Source organism: Vidua macroura, chromosome 8, assembly GCF_024509145.1.
Source record: "Vidua macroura isolate BioBank_ID:100142 chromosome 8, ASM2450914v1, whole genome shotgun sequence".
In the NCBI taxonomy this organism is placed as follows: domain Eukaryota; kingdom Metazoa; phylum Chordata; class Aves; order Passeriformes; family Viduidae; genus Vidua; species Vidua macroura.
The window spans coordinates 30,317-55,988 of NC_071578.1; the positions used below are offsets into that span (position 1 = coordinate 30,317).

The window sequence follows — 25,672 nt, forward strand, 5'->3', positions numbered from 1 at the left end:
GATGGATAAAGGGAGGCATGGACAGCAGGACAGAGGCTTATCAAGAGAAGGGTACAATGAGCAGCAGGTGCAGGTGGGCAGCAGGTGCAGACAGGTACAGGCAAAAGGACAGTGAAGGGGACAAAGAAATACAGGCACAGTGCAAGACAAAGGAAAAAGGAGAGGAAGAAAGAAGGAAAAATAAAGATGCAGGAAGTGAGACAGAGACAAAAAGTATGACAGAACAGGGAGAGGGATTGAGTAATATTTATGAAATAAATATTGAATATTTATTTAATAAAAGAAAAACAAGAACAAGAGTGAGTGAAGTAGTGAAAGGAAAAGGGATAGGGAACACACAGGACAAGAAAGAAACAAAAAACACGCTGGACATAGAGAAGAAAAGGGGTGGAAAGTTGGATATAAGGCTGAAAGAAAACAGGAACAAACCCCAGGACTAAGTATTAGAGAGTGTGGCTAATGAAGGTGTCAAAAAACCACCAGCTTGAACAGAACAGATTACTGTCATGGTTCAGCCTGGGACTCTTTAATTAACGTCTGTCTCTTGGCAGGGCCATAAATCCCCCGATAAAACATGAGGAGAAAGCAGAATGGTTGATGTGCTCCAGCTTTGGCGCTGCTCAGCCCTAATCCCAGCCTGTGCTGCCAGTGAACACTCTGATCTCTGAGCCTTTTCTCAGGGAAATTTCACCTTTATCCATTCTCTTCCCCTCCCAGTATCTCTGTGTGATCAGAATGAACGCGATGAGAGGCTTCTGTGCAGGGTCTTTGGAAATCCTGCAGTGACTTGGAGACTGAGCAAGAGGAGTATGAGAAAACCCAGAACCTTTACCGTCAACATCAAACACCTTGCTCTGAAGAAGAGACAACAGCTTGTTTTTACACATCCAAATTCCTTCAAATTTTAGTATCATCTGTTTCCTGGAATTATGAGAAGTGTTTAGCACAGCGCAATGAATGAAATGGTCTCATTTTCAGAAGACACAACTGAACAAGAACAGACAGCAAAACTGCTTTGAGGCAATTTGGGCACACATTTCCCTTTTTGCAATCTGAGCTTTCTTTTATATCATGCCTGAAATTCTGAGTTCCTTAGGGTTGCCCCAGTCCTTCCCTCTCAGTGCTGCTCTAAAATGATGAAAATTATACTATTTTTGTTAAAAAGAATTGTGTTCCTCATAGAAGGCAAATGCTTTTATTTCAGGTATGTTGGGGTGGGGGGAACCCATAAAGGATATGATCTTCCATTACTGAGTGTAATTAATAATTAAAAATATAACAACATGTGAAAAGACAGTACTAATACTGTGGGAAAAACCAGAATCATCTTGCAGTCATAAAAATTAGAACAGCCTATGTTACATATTACTGTTGCTCATCATTTTTTCTGGGTGTGGCACAACTGGCTTCATACTTTTTCTTCAGGGCTTTCAAATATATACGCAAACTGTCAGGGTCCAGTCGAGAATTTCTGGCAGTCTGAACCAATCTCATTGCTAACTGGTATGCAGCTCTCTGTTTCATCATCTCAGGAGTGGTCTCTTGCCTGTGCTGTTCTTAAAAATATACACACATTAAAACACGAAATAAATGGTTATATTATAAAAATACTAGTATTAGCTATTTTTCAGCCTGTTTTTGATCTCACAATTCTTGGTTTGCATACAAACATTACACCCAATCCTCCTTTAGCCTAAGGGCCATTTTGTGTTGTCAGCTAACAGTGACCTTCAGTATAATCTTTAAGAACTGGTTCCAGAAATATAAAGTTTAATGAAATCTGTTTTCATTAAAACATAGGCAGCACTTATTCTGTAACCCTTCAGAAACTGAAAATACATTTGAGCTGTATAAAAACAGTGAAATACAGCATTATAGTTTTCTACTACATACCAAAATTTGTTTTGCAATGTGACTTGTGATTTCCTTTGCATCCAAAATTATGGATGGTGGTAGGGAGGACACTTCAGCAGCTTTTAGCCCTAAACATATAAAACACAAATCAGGATTTTTTTAATGTAATTTTTATCCCTACCTTCCATTTTATGTCTTAATGAATTAACATAGCCTGTTTTTCTAAGGGGTAAAGATTTAATTTTAATTAAAATAATTTTGGTGTATTTTCTCTTTGTGTGATTTTTTTTGTTTGTTTGTGGGGGGGTTTTGGTTTTTTTGTTTCTTTTGGTTTGGATTTTTTTGGTTAATAAATAATAGGTTTTGGAGAGATACAAAATAACATGTCTACTTTGTTTTAATGCTATCTCTGAAACACACCTCAACATCAAGCTACAGCCGGTAATACTGTAAATGGGTAGAATGAGACATATTAGGGGGTTAAAAGGAAAAAAAAAACCAGCACCATGGTGTTAACAGTTTTCTCGGTTCAGGTTTTTTAATTTGGCAGAAAATACAGAGGTTTTGCTAACTGCACTCTCAATTATATCCAAAAGTCCAGTGGACAGGGATGTAATTTTTCAACTTCTTTGTTGCCAACGGGCAAACTTCCAGATACTGGAGGTAAGAAAGAGATGTAAACATTTTTTTCCTGCCCTAACACGATTTTTTAACTTTTTCCTTTATCCGTAACCCTGGAAAGTCTGTGGTTCATTGGGTGGTTTAATGCTACGGGTTTTAAAATGAAAAAGGGTCATGAAGAGCCCTTGCACCCTTTCTTAGAATGTGACTTTGCTCAAGTAAGGTAAAGCCAAGACACAAACACTGCGTTTCTAAAGGTCTCCTGTTCTCAGAAATTAATCTCTAAACATACAACTCTTTGGAGTTAGAGGTGGTGTAGCATCTAAAATTGAGCTTGTGCTGCCGAAGTTAAACAAATTTATTCTGAAATTCTGATCAAGGTAAGTTTTAAGTCCTGTTACTTGAAGCTTACCTAGAATAATTTCTAGTCTTCAGTTACCAACAGCTTGCAAAAGTCACGTGTAGCTAATTTCCTCTTGATTAAATGTTACCTAAATCTAGCAATCAACATCCAAATCTAGTATTTGGAAACATACAGATTTCTTTACATCTTTGTCATTCAATCTTTTCTTTATTGACCCATAATTACTCAAGCTGCACAATCTACACTATAATTTATTCTGAAGTTAAAAGAGAAGTAAATCCACTTTTCAGAAAATACTGATGCTTTTGTAGACCCTCTCAAAATTGTCTTAGCCTAATATACTGTAAAATTCCTCTCCTTTTTTAAAGAAACTTGATTGATTTTTGCTAATCGAAAAGGGCCGACCTGCTGTTAACCAGTCGTATCACTGCTTATGGCAGACACATCTTTAAATCACTACAGAACATTCATTCATATTTGTAAGTGCAGATAAAATGAACTCAAGTAGTATATGCTCAGAATGGCTCAACTCATTCAAACAGACATGAATCGAGGAGATACTGGCATCAGTAAGACATCATTAAGATTTTTTTTCACTACGAAATATCATGTAAGTTCTTCATACTACCCGAAACTACTATCTCACTATGTGGTTACCTAAAACACACAATTATTTGGAACAAATTATAGATCTGCAGATCTCTATATCTCTCTGAGAGAGACACAAACTCAAGAGAAACTCGTCATCAGAAAAAATACTGTTAGATGCCTAATAACTGAAATAGTATCTTGTGTAACTTTTTCCAACTGTAAGTCACAGTGGAATCCATTACCGTAGTTCTTTTCCTCTGTGTATCCTTTAGAAAGTGTGTAAGTGTAAGTAATTTTCTCATTTCCAGCACTGCTTCTCACATGTTGCACTTCAAAATGGTAGTTTTCCACGTTGGGATATAAAGCGTCTATATGACATAGTTCCAGGAAATGTGTAGCAAACAGTGTAAATGCCTAAATAAGGAAACAAGAAAGAAATTTTTTTTTGGCAATGATCCAGAAATAAATTACAATAAATAAGAAAAATTAAATAATTTCACAGATGTCCAGGTATTCCTCCAAAACGCTGAAAAGCTGTTTTTACACTACTAAAGCAAATGAAAATCCTTAAGGGATGCGTTCTACCATTGGCAAGTACATCTTTTCCAACTGAGGATTCTTCTGCTCATTTCTAAATAGAAGGAAAACAGTATCAGAAATGAAAGAGAATCCATGATGCTTGCAACATCTGACTGGTGTGGATTGGAATGACTGTCAAATGGTTGCTTAATTCTCTTAAGGAATTATTTATCAAAAGTACAAGTGACAGAAAGTATCTGAGCTTTTCAAACCAAAAAATCCTCAAAAGTACTCTGAATAAACTCTGAGGAGAAACAAACACCTGCACGCTCAAAAGGCTCATAACAGACCCCTGAGATTGATCACATAACTAGCAACAGAGGTAAAACTTGCAATCCATCTAAAATTATCTTCCCCTTTTCTAAACAAGTTTCTAACCTCTGTGACCAATTAATAAGTTCTGTGGAACTACCACTGTACTTTGAAAGGTAGCCACCAGGTAAAGAGGTTCACTTTTAACATTCAAGCATAAAGCAAAACTAAAACTAAACTAAATAAGTCAAACTAAACAGACTGGGTTATTCTCTTTCTAGACAAGCTTGCAAAAACAAGTTATGGTGACCAGTGTTCTGGTTTTAAATGGACTAGAGTTAGTTTTCTTTATAGTAGCTTGTGTTGCGCTACTCTGGATTTGTGAACGAGACAGTACTGATAACTCACCCATGTTTTAGCCACTGCAGAGCAGCGTTTGCACAGCACCAAGGGCTGTTCTGCTCCTCACCCTGCCCCACCAGCAAACAGGCTGGGGTTGTTCAAGGAACTGTGGGGGGACACAGCCAAGATGGCTGACCCAAACTCACCCCAGGAATATCTCACACCATACTACACCACCACAATAAGAACTGTGAGGAAGGAGGGACATTTGGCATTCTGGTAACAGTCACTGTGAGGAAATGGCATTGCAGGAAACGACTGAACATCTGCCTGCTGATAGGAAGCAGTGAATTAATTCCTTATTTTGCTTCTGCATATAGCTTTCCTTACTTACTAAATGGTCTTTATCTCAGCCCACAGGTTCTCAGGCTTGGGCTCTCACCTGGGAGCAAGCGAGCAGCTTGGTGGTGTTTAGCAGCCGACAGGGGTTAAATCACAACAACCAGTGAACAGAACTGCAGCTTATATCAGCGTGTTTCCTCTATCACTGCAATTCTTACTATTCACCCGTTATGCAAAATACCATATTTAGCCAAGAAATTTTTGTAGAACTGATGTTAAATTATGAGAAAATACTGTATTTACTTTCAGGATGACAAAACAATTCTAAGGCTTAAATTCCTTTAAAACAGAATTACCTTTAAGTTCAACAGATATTCACAGGCAGCATAACAAATTCCAATACCTTCTTCAGCACTGGTACCTCTGCCAAGTTCATCAATAATGATGAGTGATTTATCATTAGCATTTTGTATGATGTACGTTATCTAGAAAAGTATTCAAAGTGTTATCATTCCTGTAAATATGGATTTTTGAAAAGGAATTTTGTATGTTATTCAGATGGAACATAATGCAGAAATTAAAAAAAAAATCTCTTGAGATACAGCAATTTTACCTTTTCAAGCTTTCAAACAGCTGTCAATTCTAATCAAGCAAAGACTCATACTACAGCATTCTTCCTCTTTTCCACTAAACATACCACTTACCCTCAAAATGGTGTCAGTTTGTGAGAGGAAATTGAGAGAGCTTAGGCCCCTACAAATGATAATTTAACATCTAAGCTGACCCAAAAATGTTGGAAGTACTATCCAACAAAGCACTGATTTTCACTCACACTGGAATATCTTTCTATTTAAGAGATGCCTAGTTTTCTGCGGTTTATCATAAAAGAGAGGAAGGCTGAATTTTTGACTGTTTTACAAAGTACATTCTTTCAGTGGAACTAAGGTAGTACAATTCCTATTAGCTTAACAATAAAAATGTGCCTTGGACCTTGACAGCTATATTTCATACCTCTTTCATTTCCTTCATGAATGTTGATGCATTTGTTTCAATATCATCATCCATTCCTATTCTGGTAAAAATCTGCTCTGCAATTCGAAAAGAACAATACTCTGCTGGGACATAAGAACCTACAAAGTAAGTAAAATACGAGTTTCTCTCATCACTATAACACTTGCCTGAATACATAATTGGGGGAAAAAAAGTTACTTTCACACTTGGTTTTTGTGCACAGAAGAGAAAGCATCTTATTTGATAAAGTTTTGTAAGATTATGTTCTACCATTAATTTATAATTTATTTTTAAATTATATTATTAATTATATAAAGAAAAAAGTTATTATATAGGTAGGATAATTAAAGAAGCTTATCAGTGAAGCTTGTAAGAAATCATGTGCTTGAAGTTATTTGTCAGTCTAAAGGGATGCAGAGAAAACAATGAACTCTGGGATTGTTTTACATTTCTGTGGCCACTGATTTACTAATCCCAAGTAATGTTCGTTTCCCAAAATCAAGATGATGTTGCCTTTATCAGACTTCAAAGCATAGTAGTTTTACCGAACAGGAAAAAACAGGAACCTTTTGCCAAAAACTTCACAGTCTGCTTTATTCATAGTAAACTCATGGTTTTGAGAGCAATTCCTCAAGAACCTGCAGTTACTGGGGACTGAACCCACAAATGCATGATGGACAAATTTTATTCTTCACTGCTAAGCAGCTTCATTCTACAGAGTTAGGTCTTTGACCTGTACTACCAGACTTACTATTAAGAAAAAAGTCATGAGAAATTCCTGAATATAGGAATGAATCTCAGTTAAGACTTTACAAATAGTTGGTTTCCTTTTGTAACTTTAGTAACAGAACCTTGCAATATTTGTTAATACTTTTATTTGAAATAGTTGATTATTTATCTATTAATTGTACTTCTCTGGAAACATGTTTCTCTATGTAATTTAAGTATGCTCAAGGTCATGCGTTGCTTTTGGATGACTAACACATGTGTCTGACCAGCATACTTGAAGGACACTCACTATCAATCTAGCAGAAGATGCTAGATTGGATTATGGGGCTCCAAAGAACTAGGGCATGCAACTGTGCTTCTCTGAAGATAGACTGGGGAGGCTTCAAGACACACAGATGGGGCCCCATATGTTTCCAGCAGCAGATGAAAAAAACCCTACAGTTGCCTCTGTAAGCAATACAAGAGCTGGTAGAAGAAAATGGACTACAAATTACCTGTTAATATTTTATTTAGATATAATGTTATTCTGGAAATTAAATCATTCAACTTTATAAATATTTTTAACCAGAAAAAAAATGTGCTGCAGAAGATGACAAATACTGAATACTGTACACTCTTACTCACCAATCTGTGCCATAATTTGACAGAGAGCAATCTGTTTCAGGTATGTTGATTTTCCACTCATATTTGGTCCTGTAATAATGACAAAATTGTTGCCCTCTGTCAGGTACGTGTTGTTAGACACAGGTTTTTCCATAGCTATCTTTTCAAGAATGGGATGCCATCCCTGCTTGATTGCTAAAGTATCGGTAAATTCTGGACGAACTAAATGAAGAAAAAAGATGTAAAACACTGAGGAGTTAGTGTGGGAACCTTTACATTATTAAGCTAGTATGTTTTGAAATGAAGTTAGTTCTTCCAGAGCAGAGCTCTTGGGAAGAATTACCAGCCACTTTCAGTTACAGATTCTCATTATCATGCAAGCCTTCATGATTTATGACTACAAAAAAAAACCCAAACTAAAACTTTATTTCTAAATTAACATTCCGTGGTTTTGTTCCCTAGCAAGTAGGGCTGAACTCCAGTAACAAAAATGAAAAGAGCTGAAATATTTTTATAAAGTACAAGGGTCGTGGACTCCTGTTACTTCTACATAGTACCCTGTATTTGTATGGTAAACAGGAAAGTAGCATTCCTTCTATTTTTCTTATATGTTACCATACTGATTATTTGGAAATGTACCATGCCTACAAAGACCCATTTGATGCTGGAACTATCTCTATGGATTTCTGTCAGAATACAGTTCTTTTCTGAACCAATTACACATGGCTCCTCTTTATCTACCAGCATTAATGGAACAGAAAAAAACATAAACAGAGAATGTCCATACACTTTGTGCTTTTGAGCGATATCCTTAAACTATTTTGAGAAGAGTGATTGGGAAGGCTTATGGCAGCTAACTAGCAGAATTTAATTTCGATGAACGGAAGCAGAAAGAACATCAGCGTAAACCTGGCAAAGTCAGAGCAGAGACACTCACCTAAAGACTACTGAGACAGAAAAAGAAATGGAACCATACAAAACAGTCTGGTTATTCTCCATCAGAAGGGTCTTTATCTAACCCATAACAGAATTAAAGAAGAAACCTACCATAATCGGAAAGAGTGCAGGCATGGGCAAATGAAAGCAGCATATCCAGCATAGACACAATGTCGGACAGCTTGTATAAGCAATGAATGTGCTCATATATCTCATTCAGTAGTTTACACACTATTCTGAAATAAGACATTGATTTAGCTGTTGCACGGCACATTCTGTCACTTTATACAACTTACAGAAATAAAGGAATTATAATGTCCATGCTGCATACCTTAGGATAAAAGGTCACTCATAAAACGCAATCATGTATACCGGATGCAAGCAAATGTATACATTTCTTGGAAGTAAATTAAGATCTTGTACCATCATCTCAGCTAACATTCTGCTGATCAGACACAAGACACAAGACACACACCTAAAATACCAATAGCTCGTATGAACGCTTCACACAGAGAATGAACTAAAACTTGATTCCATAGCTATGGAATCAAGTATGTTTTATTAACATGGGAAATGTGACTCTAATTCCCCTAGATCTTCATATTAAAAAAACCCTACGTGGTTGCTAGAAAGAATTTCCATTCAACTGACAGGTAACATTACACTTACTAAGTTGTGACTCAGAGAGGAGAGCAACACGACATGCAGCAAGGACAAGACACGGAAATAGACAGTTCTGCTCTAAATATAAGGAACTAACTAAAAGTACCAATTCTGCATTACAGATGCAAAGCGAATGCATTCATTGTGCCATTTTGTGTAGATAATTCACTGATAAAAAATTTATATGATGACCACTTCTATTAATAAATGCCAATATATTTGTAAATATATTTAATACAATACACAATTTATGGTTTTTTTTGTCTCAGGAGATGCACTTGAACAGTGTTGCTTTAGACTATTTCTGTAAGTAGCCATATTTTAACAGAAAGAGAGCTTTAAAAGCCCCTGTAGAGATAATTGGAGAAAATAAATGTACTTAGCAAATATTAAAAAGTTTTAACAGGTCTTACAAGTAGGTCATGTGATATATTTCTCTCAGGGACTCCTGACATCTTTCATTCATTTTTATTAAATCTGCTGAAGTGAAGCTATATGTGTTTTTCATTTTCGTGATCTATGGGGAATTGAAACCAACAATAAGAGCTTGCCTTATTATCAGAAGGAAAACCAGCTCCTAAAAACCAAACTGGGAACCATATGGGGAAACAAAAGAGAACAAACAGCCCAGTTTCATTTTTACTACATAATCTTTTATGAAAATTCCATTTAAGATAACAATTAGCAAGATATACAACTTTATTCTTGCACAAAATGTAATTGCATGTACTTGCACACTTTTGATTATATTATAAAAACATCCCAATTAAAACTTCATTTACTTCTAAATATCTTCAATGAAATTATTTTTATTGTTATTTACTGTATAATGTGCACTTTATTACTATATTATATACAGTAAATAAAGTATACAAATATATTATGCTAAAACATATTTTGTACAGATACCTTTGTAAATTCTGAAGGAAGCTGGCCATTAGGTAATGTTGAACAATCAGCATTCATTTGGATAAAAAATCCACGAGCAGAGCTGAAACTTGTTTTCATTGGCAGGCTGTACTTTTCAGCAAGTTGCGTTATCATACCTACATACCACATGCAAAGATTTAACCCAAATTACATACATTCAGGTACATCCTTCTTCTCCTCCCCCCCCCCCCCCCCGCCCCTTGTGCTGGCACAAAGATGGAAAGTGTTAATGGAAGATTTCAGAAATGTAAAACTAGTACCATCTGTATTTTTCACTACGTATGAATGTAGGATTAGAATAAAACAGGAACTTCATGACATATGACAGGTGCTAAAGTTTCTGATGCTTTCTTAGGTTTCCAACTATAGACTAAACTAAGATGGTCCTTTCTAGAAATCAGTAATTTATACTAAAAAAGAGGAAATCAGTTTCAAATGAAACTTTTTTCTTCTATTTTGACATAATGATAAACAGGAAGGTCAGTAAAACACAGTAATGCACATCACAGTAAAACTCCTTTTGTTCGTATTTTCCAACTCTTAATATCTTAGCTAAAAGGTAGTCCACAGATAGATCAAGACTGCTTAAAATATAAAGAACAAAGAACTCATATTTCAAATGAAGAAGCTAAACCAAAGATTTACATGTTTTATGCAGAATGTTTTAGGTGGAGTAATTCTGTTCCATTACTTCAACTTTTTTGCACTTTAATAGAACAAGGACTAACAGAGCTTTGAATATAGAAATCACCATATAATTATTCAATTTTATTAAAATAAAACTGAGGTTTTGTCCAGAAATGGAGAATCTCAGTTGCTTATCAATGACAGTCAATTCATACCAATACTAAATACTTTTTACATATGAGAAGGTTATAACACATATAATTACATGGCTTCTATATGTCAAGTGCAATCTACTTTAAACTCCAAATAAATACAAATTTTAGTTTAGAAATACCTGCTATGTCATCAACAATTTCTGTGTATGTTCTACGAGCTATGTCAAGGAATTCATTGATGTTAGGCTTAACAGCGTAGCACTTCTGGGTCCTCATACTCAGACATCCTTTTGTGTATCTTGTATCATCATTAATTACACTTGTAATCTTTTCAAGTATAATTCCAAATCTGCAATATCAGTTGAATCACTAGTTAGATACATAATATTTTACGATTTTTACTTGCAGTATCATCCCCAAATTACAAGTAACAGTATTACAAGTAAGTGAAGCCACTTTTAAACTTTCTACCGTTAAAACAAAACATTACATTTCATTTCTATTTTCACCTCAGAATGAATTGTGACTATACTGAAGTCTGAATGAAAATACTATTTGCATCTTTGGGAGCTATAAATTACTTTTCAAATATACATTTTTTTCCAATACACAACACTTGATTTTTGCATTATTATGGAGACTCTAGGAAACCACTACTCTTGTCTTTTCAGAATTATTTCTAAGGGAGTTCAGTTTAGCAGCAACTCCACTATCACAGCAGAGTTTTTGCTCCACTCTCTGGCTTTTATCCCTGTACTCATTAGCTGAAAATTAAGATTTTCTGACAATTAAAATCAGCTTTAAGCAAAAGAATTGAGCTATACTCATAACTATAAACAAGCAAAGATGCAACATCTTTTATCTTACGGGCACTTTTGATATGAGAGTTTCTAACAACAGTAGCTAAGTATTATGAGAAATACCTTGTATCTTCAAGAGAATTGTAATAAGCCTTTAGCAGCTGTGCCTTACAGCTTCTTAAAGCAGCCTGTTGAAGATTAAAATATGGACATAGCAGTTACTTCTTTCTGCAGCCTTTTTAAAGGACTGAAAGTTTTCAGATTCAGTGAGGCTAATCAGCATTTTTGTAAATAGTCTGTGGAATCTGAGCAGGAGTTTCAGTTAAATGTTGTTATATAATGTATTATCCAGGTAATGGTAGGAATCCTGCTCTTCGCAGCATAGACACAAATGCGTAATTCCGTTATTTGGCATTAAGAATCAATGTACTATGTTGGCAGTATTTTGCTCTGTAATTATATATTTTTTTTACTTTATGGATCCCTTCCGACTTGAGATATTCTATGAAATTTAATAAACTGTACTTCATAAAAATAAGGACAAAATGGTCTGTACTTCATTAAAAAAAAAAAAAAAGAATGAAGACCGCTTACTTTCAGAGGCTCCACAAGTTCTAAGGTATGCTTCAGGTAGATTAAATTAGTTATTTTGGATTCAGCAGTTTTAACCTGTTGAAAAATTTTCCGAATATTGAAGGTGTTTGTACGACTGTTCTAAAAAGTACTTAAGAACCAGGAGAACTCATATTCTTAACAGTAACGAGATTATACATTTAATGAAAATTCCATAAGCTCACTTTGACAACTTTGCATCTGCACAAAAAATGTTTACCTAAATTTTACACTGCCAGCTGTGATAGTTTGTCCACCAGTAGTTAAGATTTTCCTATGTTTGTACTGATAATGACTGACTCTAGAACACCCTGCTAAGCCAAGCTGTGAAAACTTTTCATCTTCTATGTATACTTAACTCTTTACAAGCTCTGCACAATTTGTAGACTTTTTCAAAGCAAATACCTGATGTATTATAATGAGGCTCACACCCTTTTCCATTAATACTGTTAAACACAACATAACCCAGTTTGGTTGATTTCTCTTTGGTTAATATATGTACATCTCAGACATCTGCTCATAGATAATAAAAAAATCCAGTAAATATCTCAAAATTTTTCTCACAATAATGACTGTTCTTCAAAATCTTTCATTCACCGAAACTCTCGACCTTGTTTTGTATGCCCCATTAACACTCACGATAAGGATTTTGCTGCTGACATTAGGGCATAACATATGCAGTACACATGCACTGTGCAAAAGAATTTTAAGGAAATAACACAGATAAATGTAGATAAGCACATGAACATAGGAGCATGACCCCATGTGAAATCATTTCTCATTCATATGTAATATCTCTTTACTCTTGTGGCTGAGGGCATCTCATAACTTAGTCATATAAAGTTTTTTTTTATAAAAGACAAAACTAAACAGTGCTAAATACTAAATGAATGGAAGAATGCTAATGTCCAAATACATATGGGGTCTAAGTCCCATGAAGGAATCAGAGATCAAAGGAACTGATGTGGTCATACATGAAAAAGTGATAGTGGAATGGATCTTTGACTAATTAGTTCTTACAGGAATTTTAACTGAACTAGTGTTACAAGTGAATCTCTGCATATGATACACTCCAACCTAATGGCAGCAAATTATTTCACCATTGATACAATTTTTCAAGTACACATCTCAGCAAGACTGGATCAAGCACAGTTTTTGAAGTGTAAGGCTTTTGTCCCTTGGAGTCTCATTGAAGTGCCAGATGTTGTTTATGCAATGAATATGATTAAAAAAAAAAAAAAAAAAAGACAATTAGCCCCTCCAAGAAACTCATGCTTTTTCCTAACTACTTTGTAACTGCATGACATAACCTGGAGAGAGAGCAGTTATTAAAAAAAAAGTTGACCTTTCCAAACCTATTTTTTAAAGTACTGCCTGGGGAGGTGGTGGAATCACTGTCCCTGGATGTGTTTAAAAAAAGACTGGATGTGGCACTTGGTGCCATGGTTTTGTTGAGGTGTTAGGGCATGAGTTGGACTTGATGATCTTGAAGGTCTCTTCCAACCTGGTGATTTTGTGATTCTGTGTGATTGACAGCCTCCTTAGGGTAAGAGAGTGCTCATGCTGAACATACCACTCACACATTTAGTAACTGAAACTGTAGGCTTCTGCATTTAGTAACTGAAACTGCAGGCTTCTGAGATGTGCATCTCATCTGCTGACTGGTGGAAGGTTTACAATGAAAATTTTTATGGAGAGTAGGAATGAAACATAGTGAATTGCCTAATCTAGCATTTGATAAAAGCAACCGAGCTAGCACTTGAATAAGCATGTCTGTTGTATGAATAGTAAGCTCTGCTATACTGGAACCAGTCAACAGTGAGAACACTGCAGTAAAAATGTTTGGTGTACATGGTCCTATGCATACGTAAAAGCGTCCTGTGTGACAATTTTAGTCATAAAAGATGAACTCATGAATTCATGTTACACATTACTACAAGGAAAGCTGCGAAGAATTAGGATTCTGGGTTTTGATTATGTCATTAAAGAGATTTATCTGAATTTATTACTACTGTCTTGTTTCAGTCTGTACCTGATTTCTTTAACTAGAATTAGACAAATCCTTTATCTAAGCAGGTAAATCAGCACGTGAGAAGACACTGAATGGTGAAAGAGCTGTGAGTATCTAAGATGCTGGCACACAAGCATAAACATAAGGAATCATCAACCTCAAAAGCAGTGGCAGACATATCCAACTCGAGTACAATAGGCAAATGTAACTTTTAACACCATGGTTTCAATATGCTTAGTGGAAACAAAGCTGAGGTTCGGTAACCTCAAGCTCACTGTAGTTAACTGTTGGGTCTGGTCTCAACCAAGATTCACTGGTGAACTACATGTGTTTATTCCGTTTTGATATTTGTATTACATGTGCTAACATGCAGACTGGTATATGAGGCAAGGTCTAATGAAAAAATAGTCTTGCTCTTAGACATAACAGTCACTAGGACTGTAAGTCACTAAACACTTTTTCCATTTATGCTGAAAAAAATATAAGAAGAAGAAAATTCCTCTCATCTGAGTACTGTTGAATAAAATGTACACTTACGAAGAATAAAGGTGGGGAGTGATAAAAGAGCAAACATTTTTGGAAGTACATTTGCATAAATTAGGATAAATTATAGACATCACATTTATATATTATATGTTATGGACAGATAATTGATTTTTCCAAGGTGTATTTTGCAACATACTGTATCCTGCTTTGGAATCTGTACCAAAACTGAAAGTAGTTGTTCTGTATCCAGGAATTTTGAGATAACTGTAAAACAAAAGTATACATATCAGAAATTAAACTGAAATTATAAGAAGATGTATTTTCTTTGAAAGCACACAATTAATTAGCTATAGTAATGCTAATCTTTTTCTTACATTCTATTGTCACAAATTATTTACAGGATAAAAGCTAGCTTAAAAATAGCTAATATCTGAATTATTTTGTCATAACTATACTTATGACTTACTCTACCTAAGCTTGCAGTGATTATTGTATAGATAGACATCTGTCAATTCAGAAATACTTTTTTTTTCTTAGATTGAATTGTGTTTCTCTTGTGACATAGCTGAAGATCATATGATCCAGTTTCAGGTGAACTAATTCTAGTATTGTATTTTACCTTTCTCTGTTGTTTTATGAAGCAACAGGAAAAAAATATTTATATGCAAGTATTACTTAAGCAATGTGTTCGTTTTTTCATGTATACATTATATATACTTGTATACATCAAACATAATGCATACCCAGCCATAGAGGTAAAGAGACAAACTCCAACTCTTTTAAAAAGCTACTGACTCACAGACTTCCATACACTGTTTCACAGAAATTCAACTTTTCTAAGCAAAGTACTTGAGAAAAATATCACTATGATATAATAGATTACTTCAAAAAATTAAGTGCTTACTATGTTACCTAACAAACCATTAAAAAATACTTTTCAAACATACATACTTTCCTATATTAGAAAAAAAATGTTTAAAAAGAAATATAATATTAGCTGTTACAAAATAAACTACTACCTGCTTGAAGACCAAAAAAGAGCTCCTCATCCTGGAGTAATTCCTGAACACAGTCCAGTCTTGTGTTAATTGTTTCAGCATCAACTAGAGGTTCCAGGATATTGGACCTAAGTCTTCGACTTCCACCAGGAGTTTTAGTGTAATTTAGAACACCAAGAAGTGTGTGACCATTCCTTTGAAAATAAAATAGATGTGAAGAATACATCACGAAAAGAGATGGCAAGTGTCAGGAGACATTTACAGGCAAGAGTATCCTACAAATCTGAGGCACGCTTTGGCATGCTTAGCATCTCCCCATTTGCCATATATATTATATGAACTCCCGCAGTTTAGGAAGCTAGGTAAATCCATGTAATTTAATATAATATTAGCCCTCAATTATATAAGTATAGAAATACATTTGTACTTAGTATTTTATTCATATTTTGTAGTAGTATTTCATTGCTACTGCAGTAGTAAAGTTCACATTTTCCCTCTCAATTAAAGTAATTAAAATCAACAAACCAACCCTACACAAGGAGGCAAATTATTAAGTTATAATCAGAGAACAAATATTAATCAGAATAATTTCTTTGAAATACATTTCTGAAAATAATTTAAAATACTTAGAAGTCAAAAAGAGAATAATTTTTTGTTTTATTATTTTAAAGAACATATTTCAGTCAATATAGGAGCTAAATGACATGCTTATAATTTCTAAGTATTAGTTTCATCTTTATGGCTTTTACATGTTACATATCCCAGGGTTTCACACTTAAGGGTGATTGCATCTATGCAGAATAAGCCATCTGTAATATTTACACCTACTACACAGTCAAATAGTTTTAGAAACCTGAAATCCTCTATGCTATTGGCTGGAAGAAGACCCATGAAATAATTGGGCCATAATAATATATTGATTTAAACCAGAACTTGAATAGGAAGAAACCTGATACAAGTACACAAAACAACACCATGAAGATAGGTAGGTAGGTAGGTAGGTAGACAGGACAGAGCGAGCAGAAACACCCCGAAATACCATGGTATAAAAAAAGCAAAGCAATAGTCAAGAGAATTTAAAAAAATAATGGGGAAATGCAAACCCAGTTGCATTAAAGATGCATTTACTGTATGACGCAACCCGTGACAACACTTAAGTGCAACTCTGCGTTTGGGAGAGCATCCACAGTGCCTATCTTTACGCAGTTGAGGACTTATTTCCCTGCACAGTTAAATGAAGAGAGACGAGACCCTCCAGAATTAAGACCGGCACACAAATTTCACTTAGGTATTTCTGGTGTGTGCCTGTGGTGTGTGACTTTTACCTGCTGATACCTAATACTAGTATATCTAACCAGGCTTTGGGGGTAAGATCTATGTAATAAAAATAGCTATGTCTGGCTGATTCGAACTTGCCAATGGATCAGCAAAAATTCCGCATCAATAATGCTAAAAAAAAAATCCAGAGAAACTTAAAGCAGTTTACTGTTGCTCAGTTCCTCCTGTAACCACCTTCCTCACAAAACTATCTGTGAAATTAAGAATAGAAAAATATTTTTTCGGAAAAATATTGCTCCAAAACTACCTTCTTATGCAAGGCATTCTGTGGTTCTACTGTATCTCCCCAAGGGGAAAGCTCTTATGAACAGTACTTGGAGTGAGGAACCTCCAGGCTCCCCTTTTTATATCAGAGTGATTAAGAGGATATCTAAACATCTCAGAACTTGACAGGCGGCAAAACGCAAGTTCCAAGTATTTCTCTTGCTAACCACAAGTGTAACAGTCTGGAGAAGGCAAGCCTTGAAGTTTCTTCTGCCCACAAGGCAACTAACTAACAATGAAGGAAGTGCTCCAAGCATTGATTTCAATGTGGAAAACTACCATGCAATCAAGTATCACATTGCACATTCCCATCATTACAGAAATTACTCTCTTTTACACTATCAGATCTAAAAGGAAACAAAACAACCTTTCAAGGCTGAAGCATGTATCTTGTGTAAAATGAGTAAAATGTCAGTGTTTCAATCCAACATAAGAAATTTGCAGAAACATTGCCTCTTTCATTTCCCAATCTGTACTATTTTGCATACATAAATTTTTAAAGTCTGAATAAAACATACAGATCAATGTAAAGATGTTCACGCATCATCTCTTTCTACAATTCACTTTAGGATTTCCTGTGCTAGCAATTTTGTGCTAAATTGTAACACATTTCTCTTTCAAGATATTTTTCTAGAAGCTCTGAATGGCATGCAAGTTCCCTCATATAGAAATAAATATAACGGTCAGCTCTTTGACACAAATATCAAGGAAACTTAGAGAAATCCATCTTTATAAAAACATAACTTGAAAAAACTATTCTTACCGAGAATCTCTGTTATTAATCACTAGTTCAAGATTTTGCGCTGATGATGAATCTATCATAGCTGTTTTCTCACTCCCCTGGAAACGAACCTTGAGTGATTTAGGAGCATAAACGGTGTTTTGGATAAATTCAACGTATTTGAGCAAAGCTGCTGCAGCTGCAAGACAGTAATACCTTGGAAAGAAACAATCTTTTATGAATGTTGAATACTACTACAGAAATACCACAAAAGTAGTGCACTACAGAAATAACATCTACACTACTGTGGCTTGGCAACTGCTGCAATTGACAGCACAGAAAAAGCCGTATATTTCAAATATGCACAATCCCATGGTCTAGTGAACATATATTCATGCAAATCAAATATTCATAAATGTTTGAGTCTCTGTACACTTGATAGCCTACACTATATCACTGGTATTGTGAACATATGTATTTCAACAGACACATGTGATTTGAAGACCCTGGTCACCAAGTATCAACACTTAAAATTGTTGATACATAGAAAATCCTTGCTGAGGCCAGAAAGAAAGGCAGCCACAGCTCTTGAAAGGTATCTTTAAGGAAAGAATGAAAACAACGAAGTGGAAAGCTGTGAAAACTCAAAAAAACACTCAACTGTAATAGGCTTTCTATGTATATTTCTATGTATATCAGAAACATTGGAGGGCAAAATAAAAAGATCTGTTAAGAGTTTTCTAACTTTTGCAACATGACACGGATATATGTACTGAGTACATAAAATGATTTTGTTAAAAACTTATCTGGACATAGTATGCTTTTCCTTATTTAAACATACTTTGATTGGACTTCCATGAAAATGGTGCTAAATTCAGATGCACACAATTGTTCTATGTACTCCAAACCCTTTGTTTCATTGAAGTATTTTCTCTGGACAGTTGTAAAAGTCACATTCTGTGAAGATGGGGATGAAAGTGAATAGTTTTAGAAGTTACATCAGAGAGACTTCTATTTTTCTAGTAATACATGTTTCCAAGAAATCTATCAACTGATTCTGCAATCTGTCTTCATAGAAGTATTCATTCTAGCTTACTAGCAGAAGCAGGTCAATGTAACTGGAGGTGTACGATACACAAGTGATTTATGTGAGAGAGAAAGAGGAGAGAGGTCAGGAAGTAAAGAGTACTCATGAAGAAGCTATCATCTCTGCAGCAATGAAGCAATTCAGGTAGTAATTAATAGGTTTTTTTTAAAGGTTCTGAGGCTTCAATATGCATAAATCACTTATACTAGTTCATTTTATCCTCTTTTACCCGGACAGTGCTTTTTCCTATTCTATGATACATCAGCCCCACTGATTTATCAGGTTGAGAGAACAAAGGAGAATGCTTGATTTTTTAATTTCCGTATCTTTCCTAGGTTTGGTATTACCCAATGCCTCAAATTCAAAACTTTCAGCTTTCATCAGCAATATACCTATCTCTGTAATTATCACTATTAGAAGTAGCAGCATGGGAGCTGCATTTAGTTTATTCACTACCATTCTAAATGTATCCCTGAAAATCATAGAAAACAAAATCTTAAGATTTTAAAAGTTGTGTAAAACTCTTAAATCAACCATCATATAAAAGTGATCAACAAGAACTCTAAAATATTGAATGAAATTTTAGATCTTACCTTGAAATGCTCCATTATCAGACTGAATAATTTTGTTGTATTCCCTGCATCACAGGCAGTGTTTGACATTATTATTTCTAGTGGTGTTAAAATCTTGAGTTTAGTAATAACCTAGACAAAAATTCAAAAAAATTCAATTTAAAGAATGATATAATCTCAAATATTTTAGACAATAATGACCAGCAATAACAAAATACAGAACCCTTGTATTTTAGAATCAGCACTAATGCTTGAAAATAAAACAAAGAAACCCATTATACAACATTGTACATTACACAACAACTGCAATGTACACCAGTGTTGTACAATATGCATTGTACAACATTATACAACACCTGTTTTAGTAAACAGATTAGATAGTTGTTTATATCCTGAGTCAGAGTTACTTACTGTCCTAATAGAGCATTTGTTTCTTTGAATATTGTAAAGATGCTACAAGCCACATTATTTTCTAGCATGCATAACTACAAAATAACCCACAAGATAAGATGTTTCACTAATGCCGTTGCTGCATAAACCAGAGATTACTCATCAAATTAATGCAGAATATGTAGTGCTGGCTGTAAATTGAGTGAATTTCATTTCAAACTGAGACAGAATATTTATGTAACCAACGCCAGAACTATAATTACTCTATCACACACACACACATTTATGCACTTCTGTTCTCACAGTTGTTTTGCCTGGTGAAGAACACTTGCAAGTTCTACTATCATGTATTGCCCAATGCTCTTCAAAACGAGGCATGTCAGTCCCACAAACAGTGTATTTTGCAGAAAGGCTATTTTTCTTTTGAAAAACATTCTTGCCTCTTTAATATCTGAGGCACAGTAACGAAAATAGCAGTCTTTTCAACACTGCACATTTTCTAGAATTTGTTACTTCCACTTCTGAGAAATCTCTTCCACAAACTAGAAATTTAACTTTCCGTTGGTCATAAGCTTTTTTCAAGTAAGTAAGTCACAATAATTAGGCCATAAAATACCTTGGCATAAGTTGTATTGTCTGCAAATTGTGATAATATCATCTCAGGATTTTTTAAATCTATACTGGCCATTCCTACTTCACCTCTGGCAAGGCCTCTTCCTTCTACTACAGCTACAATAACCGATGCAACAGAATGAGCAGAAACTGCAGATGAGGATGTAACTGTAAAACAGTCAAATATATTCAGTTGCATTCAGTACAGATTAATTGCAGATTGATCAACGAGCATCACAAACGACAGAGCAAGGATAAACAAATATACAGATGCAGGAAAGAATCATTATCAGTTCAGTCTTTAAGAACATTAAAGACTGAACTGATAATGATTAGTCAGACTGTGAAAGAACTAACTTTAAATCCCATTACTTTTGCATTACCAGAGCACATATGATACATAAAGCATGGCACAAGGCATCATTATGCTGTAACACCATTTTGCTCATACAAAGCACTGCAAGATGTACCATCAGCTACTAAGTGTTCTGGAGAACTAGTGTTCTACACCTCTGAGCATGCCAACACAAAATACATAAAACTTGCATCAAGAAACTTGATAATTATGTTATATAAGATGTCTAACACATTACAAGCCTAAAAATGAACCCCGATTGGAGATGTGCATGAATTTGGGCTCTTTAGTGACCAAACAACATGTCCACATGTCCACAAATACAATTTGATTTCGGACAACTTGAAAAAAGTCTGAATTCTAACATGAATGCAAAGTAAGTAGCAAGAGGATGCAATACCAAAACATCTTCTTAGTATATAAAGTAGTATATTCTTGTCCGTGTATTGTTCCTTGGCGGCATCCTTTTTAATTAAAAATTAAACTGTTTAATAAAAAAAAATCAGAAATATAAGTTGGACTGTTTCCTCTAAGAGCTGTTAATCTTACCTGAATATCCCATAAGAGGGGTATGGCTTCTGCAACCAGATCTACCAGAAGAGAGAGGTGTTTTTCCTATACATGTGCTATTCAGGCCTCGCACAGAAGAAGAACTCGTGAAATTCAATGTGTTAGCATTTTCTACACAAGAACTTTTGTCCCCAAAATATGATTCTGAGGGGAGAAAATTAAGTAAATTATGAAAACAGCCACAACAAATTTTTATTCAGAAAGCATTATACAAAAAACATCTTACAAAACTTCATTTTTTATTAGCAGAAATAGAGATATCCAAACAAAATATCATTCTATGAAAGCTCCCCAGAGTATAAAATGAAATAAATCAGACTGCTTTGAAAACAAGCTTGCATTAATATGATTGTTTTTACAGTGAGATTACCTGCAGTGCTAATAAAAAAATTATTTATATTTTTGAACAGAAATAATACAGAAGTCACTTTACTAAGTATCATTTCATATTCTAATGAATTCTAAATTTATGAAAGAATGCTTTAAATCAACTTTATCTCACATTTGTCCATAATTTGAAAAATCTTTGTCTAAAACTGCACGTGTTTTTGAAAACCTTTTTTTTAAAAGCTGAGCATTCCTTTTAAAAAACAGGACAATAAAAGAAAACAAACAACCACCTATGAATGATAATCTTTTGAATTTATGGGGATCAACTATCAGAAATTATACAGTAATCTGGGATGTATTTGTTAACAGCAGTTTCTTTCACACAGGTATTTAAGATCTACCTATGTTTTTTAAGTCCCACAAAATATCTTTGTCTCAGAACATTTTAAATTTCCAATAAATTATTTAAGTAATTAACTTGTTTTTAATTCTCCTGAGATGACCGAAGACATCCTTAATCTAATTCAGGTAACTGCTAAGATTTAAAAAATGAATGAAAGTATAAATAGCAGATCCACTTAAAAAAACTCCAGGTATTATAAAACATGCAAATACAAATGTTTCTGTCTCTTATATTACATTAAAAATTGACATGCAGGACAAAATACTTAAGTATTGGTTTTTAGATTACCAATTAACTGCATGAGTTTTTATCAAGGCTGGCTGGTAGAAAAATATTTACTGTACTGGGGTTCTGGGGTTTGTTTGGGTTTTTTGGAGGGCGAGGTGGGATTTTCTTTGTGTTTTTTTGGTTGGGAGCTTTTTTTAATCTTAAAACTGTGACAAGTGATAAAAATATTAGCTCAGACTCTTTGGCTGGGGACTTTGTTCACAGTGGACACATCAGCATTGCAATGCAAACTGATAATTTTTTAAAAATAGTATTCACTTAGATTCTGGCATAAGTTCAGTCCGAATTTTGGCAGAAGAGACTTCCTGTAGAAGGTACTGACTCTGGCTTCACAGAGGGAAAACAGTAATTTTAAAGACCAGATGAACCAAATGATATGCAGGTATTTCTCAAACTCAACATTTAAGCCATGCCCTATTTGAATTAGCATTCTGTGTGGGGTTTTTTTTTAGGATTCCTCAGTAGTCATATATATTACCCAAACGCATTTTACCAAATTTCCAATTTATACAGAATGGAGATACATGTATATCAGAATTCATTGCAGCAAGTGTGGTGAGGAAAGACAAATACACAATTAATATGATTGATAAGCAAGCTACACTTTATTCAAAGATCTTGTTAGTTTATATAGTTTTCTACAAGTAAAGTCATAGCAACTCAGCAACAAGCTCTCATTGGTTATTTCATAAAGGGTCATTTTTACATGTTTCTCCTACTTGTAGTTGCAGCTGCAGCCAAGTTCTTCATCTTCTAGCTTGGTACATCTTATTTTGCTAGGTACATCTTGTTTTACATCTTGTTCTTGTACAACTTATATCTCAAGGATATGTTGTCTTTGCTATCTGTACATGCGATGTGTGCTGTTCTCAGGCCAGGCACAGTGCTCGGTTCTGGGGTCTTAAACAGGGGATTGCTGGAACAATTGTTCCATCAACCCATGGCCCTACTCCTGCAGCCATTCCCCAACATTAAAATAATTTCCAACTCTTTTCATAGTTTCTTTTTGTCTGAAAACGGCACAATTTTAACTTTTTTTGCTGCCTGCCAAGAAACAGACTTTGATAGTAGATTTTTATGAAGGATGGCAAATAGTAGTATTGCATTGTAGGAACACAACATTCTTACCACACATCGAGACCGACAGGCTCTTAAAACTATTTCAAAGTCAGGCGTAAAATAAAAACAAAACCAAAAAACAACAAAACTCCCGAAACAACCAACAAATCAAACACAAATCCGAAACTCATAACCAATGTTTCCGTCCTCTCCTGTAAAACAAACACTGTGCAGCAATCCAAACATGTTTATTGTTCCCACCAGAGAGCTTAGCTACTACTATTCAAAGAAAATAAGAGATTCCTTTAGAATCTGTAAGGAATTATTTCCATTGCTCTGGCCAGCTAAATGACAAAGGTCGCTACGAAGGCTAGCTGCTGCTACCCCATCTCAGTAAGGACCGCTTTTAACAGCTCTTTCGGAACCCGAACCGAGCAAAGACAGCAGAAGGAAACAGATAAAGGCCCGGGCAGAGACCGTACCTCCCCTTTCGGAAACGGCCGGTTTCACCGTGCTGTTCCCGGCGGCCCGAGGGAAGGCTGCGAGGCCTTCCGCGCTGGAGCCGCCCGGCCGTGCCCCGCCGCTGAAGGAGCCCCCGGTGCTCTCTGAGCTGTGCGGCGTCTGCAGAAGCCCCAGGGTGTAGCGGGGTGTCTGCCCCGCCCGCCCGCCCACGCCCGGCGTGGAAGAGCCGCGGCCCGTGTGAGACTCCGAGGTGGCCGAGGCGAAGGCCCGCCCGCCCGCGCCCGCCATGGTGCGAGCCCTCAGCACCGCCCCCGGTCCGCGCAGCCCCGCGCCCACCGCCGGCAAGGGCGGCACCCGGCCCGAGCCCCCGCACTCAGAGACGGGCCCTGCTGGTAAAAGCTGTCGAGCTGCAGCTATAAGCGATACAGCAGTACACAGAGCTGCTGGCCCTGCAGCGGCTTTCATTCTAAATACGCAAGGAAAGTGCTTGCTCTGCTCTTTAAATGCTGCATTTATGCTGCATTTCAACATAATTTACCCCGCATTAATTCCTCACCATTCTGACTTTAGCAGGAGTTTCAACAATGTTTTCTTCCTGCTCACGAGTTTGGATACAAAAAGATGCCCGAAATAACCACAAAGCTAGTTTACCTCTGTAGTTGTCCTAAACACCTGCTTGTAAGATTGTTCTGGAATACTAACACTGCTTTGTGTATTAGCATCATGTAACACACACCACTAAAAGGTTTCAATTTACATTTTGACTAGGCACAATTTTGTGTCTGGCACTAAATACACCTGCATTATGAAACATTCCATATACTCACACCTTTTTTAACCTATAATCGTATAAAATCTTTAGAAATCACAGCTGACTTAGGAAATTACATTGATCAAACTTTCATCAGAGAACTCCAATAATATTAACAGGATTTCAATCTAAAGTGAAATGTTCTACACTGCTATGCAGTATCACCCACATATTAATTCCCAGGCTATCTCAGTCTGTAAGAAACTAGAAACTTTGAAGACGATTCCATTTTGTCTACAGAACATGGAAAAATAGCAACTTTCTAGCTACTAAACAGTGTTTTCCTGGATGAAAACAAGTGCACTTGCAAAGAAAACCGTAATGAAATACAAAAAAATTACTTTAAAATTGTTGGTTAACCTTTACAGTTAAATAAAACCTGCTGTCATTCCCTCACACTCAACACAAAGCCTTTTTTGTAAGGCTTTTTATTGTAACTTTTTTCCCAAACCTTGAAAGATAAACTTCCAGGATTTGACCAAAGAACTCATCAGGCAAGTGGGCAGTTAAAAGGAGTAGAGCTTTTACCTTAACTAAAAGCCTGTAGGCTTTAAAAATTCATTAGAAGTGCTTGAGCACTCAAATTCACATTTTGTTTTTGAAATCCATGACAAGTAAAGGTCTATCAAATACTGACTTTGTCCAGTTCTAGCTTACTCTACACTAACACAGTTAAAAGAACCCAGATATTGAGCCCCACCTGTAAAAGGCAAGGCACATTCAAGATCCAGCCACTCCACTACCATACCAACTAGTGCTCCCTGAAGGCCAGAGTGACAAAAGGTAACTGTGCCCGCTGTCTACAACCCAGAGATGAACTGTATGGTCTTTGCCAAAAGTATCTAGACAGATTAACGGACTACTACACCACCCTGAGGCTGTGCTACCCTGTCTTTAGTATTGC

At 35.6% G+C, this 25,672-nt stretch overlaps 1 protein-coding gene across 5 annotated transcripts; it reads right to left on the reverse strand.

The window, feature by feature from the left end:
• Nucleotides 1-1,181: 1,181 nt before the first annotated feature.
• Nucleotides 1,182-24,245, reverse strand: MSH4 (mutS homolog 4). 5 transcript variants are annotated; one of them, XM_053984245.1, is made up of 20 exons: nt 23,978-24,245; nt 21,395-21,559; nt 20,495-20,658; nt 19,510-19,620; nt 18,671-18,786; nt 17,872-18,045; nt 15,528-15,700; nt 14,705-14,772; nt 11,994-12,068; nt 11,523-11,587; nt 10,779-10,948; nt 9,797-9,933; nt 9,301-9,404; nt 8,336-8,460; nt 7,310-7,378; nt 5,957-6,075; nt 5,302-5,430; nt 3,673-3,844; nt 1,894-1,982; nt 1,182-1,551 (listed from the first exon to the last, which is right to left on the reverse strand). In XM_053984245.1, the coding sequence occupies exons 1-20, from the start codon at nt 24,243-24,245 to the stop codon at nt 1,366-1,368; spliced, it is 2,679 nt and encodes an 892-aa protein (XP_053840220.1). In that variant the 3' UTR covers nt 1,182-1,365. The 5 variants fall into 5 exon arrangements, with proteins under 5 accessions (XP_053840220.1, XP_053840219.1, XP_053840218.1 ...); XM_053984244.1 differs by having other exon boundaries at nt 5,957-6,033; nt 7,310-7,510; XM_053984243.1 differs by having other exon boundaries at nt 7,310-7,510.
• Nucleotides 24,246-25,672: the final 1,427 nt, after the last annotated feature.

Bases quoted from the DNA above. Each gene is read 5' to 3' on its own strand.
- MSH4 (XM_053984243.1), bottom strand. From the start codon at position 24,245: ATGGCGGGCGCGGGCGGGCGGGCCTTCGCCTCGGCCACCTCGGAGTCT. The intron at 7,511-8,335 runs GTAGGTTTCTTC...TTCTTCATTTAG, and splicing joins CTGCACTCTTTCCGATTATG to TTCGTCCAGAATTTACCGAT. The intron at 5,431-5,956 runs GTATGAAATATA...ATACTTTTCTAG, and splicing joins TCATGAAGGAAATGAAAGAG to ATAACGTACATCATACAAAA.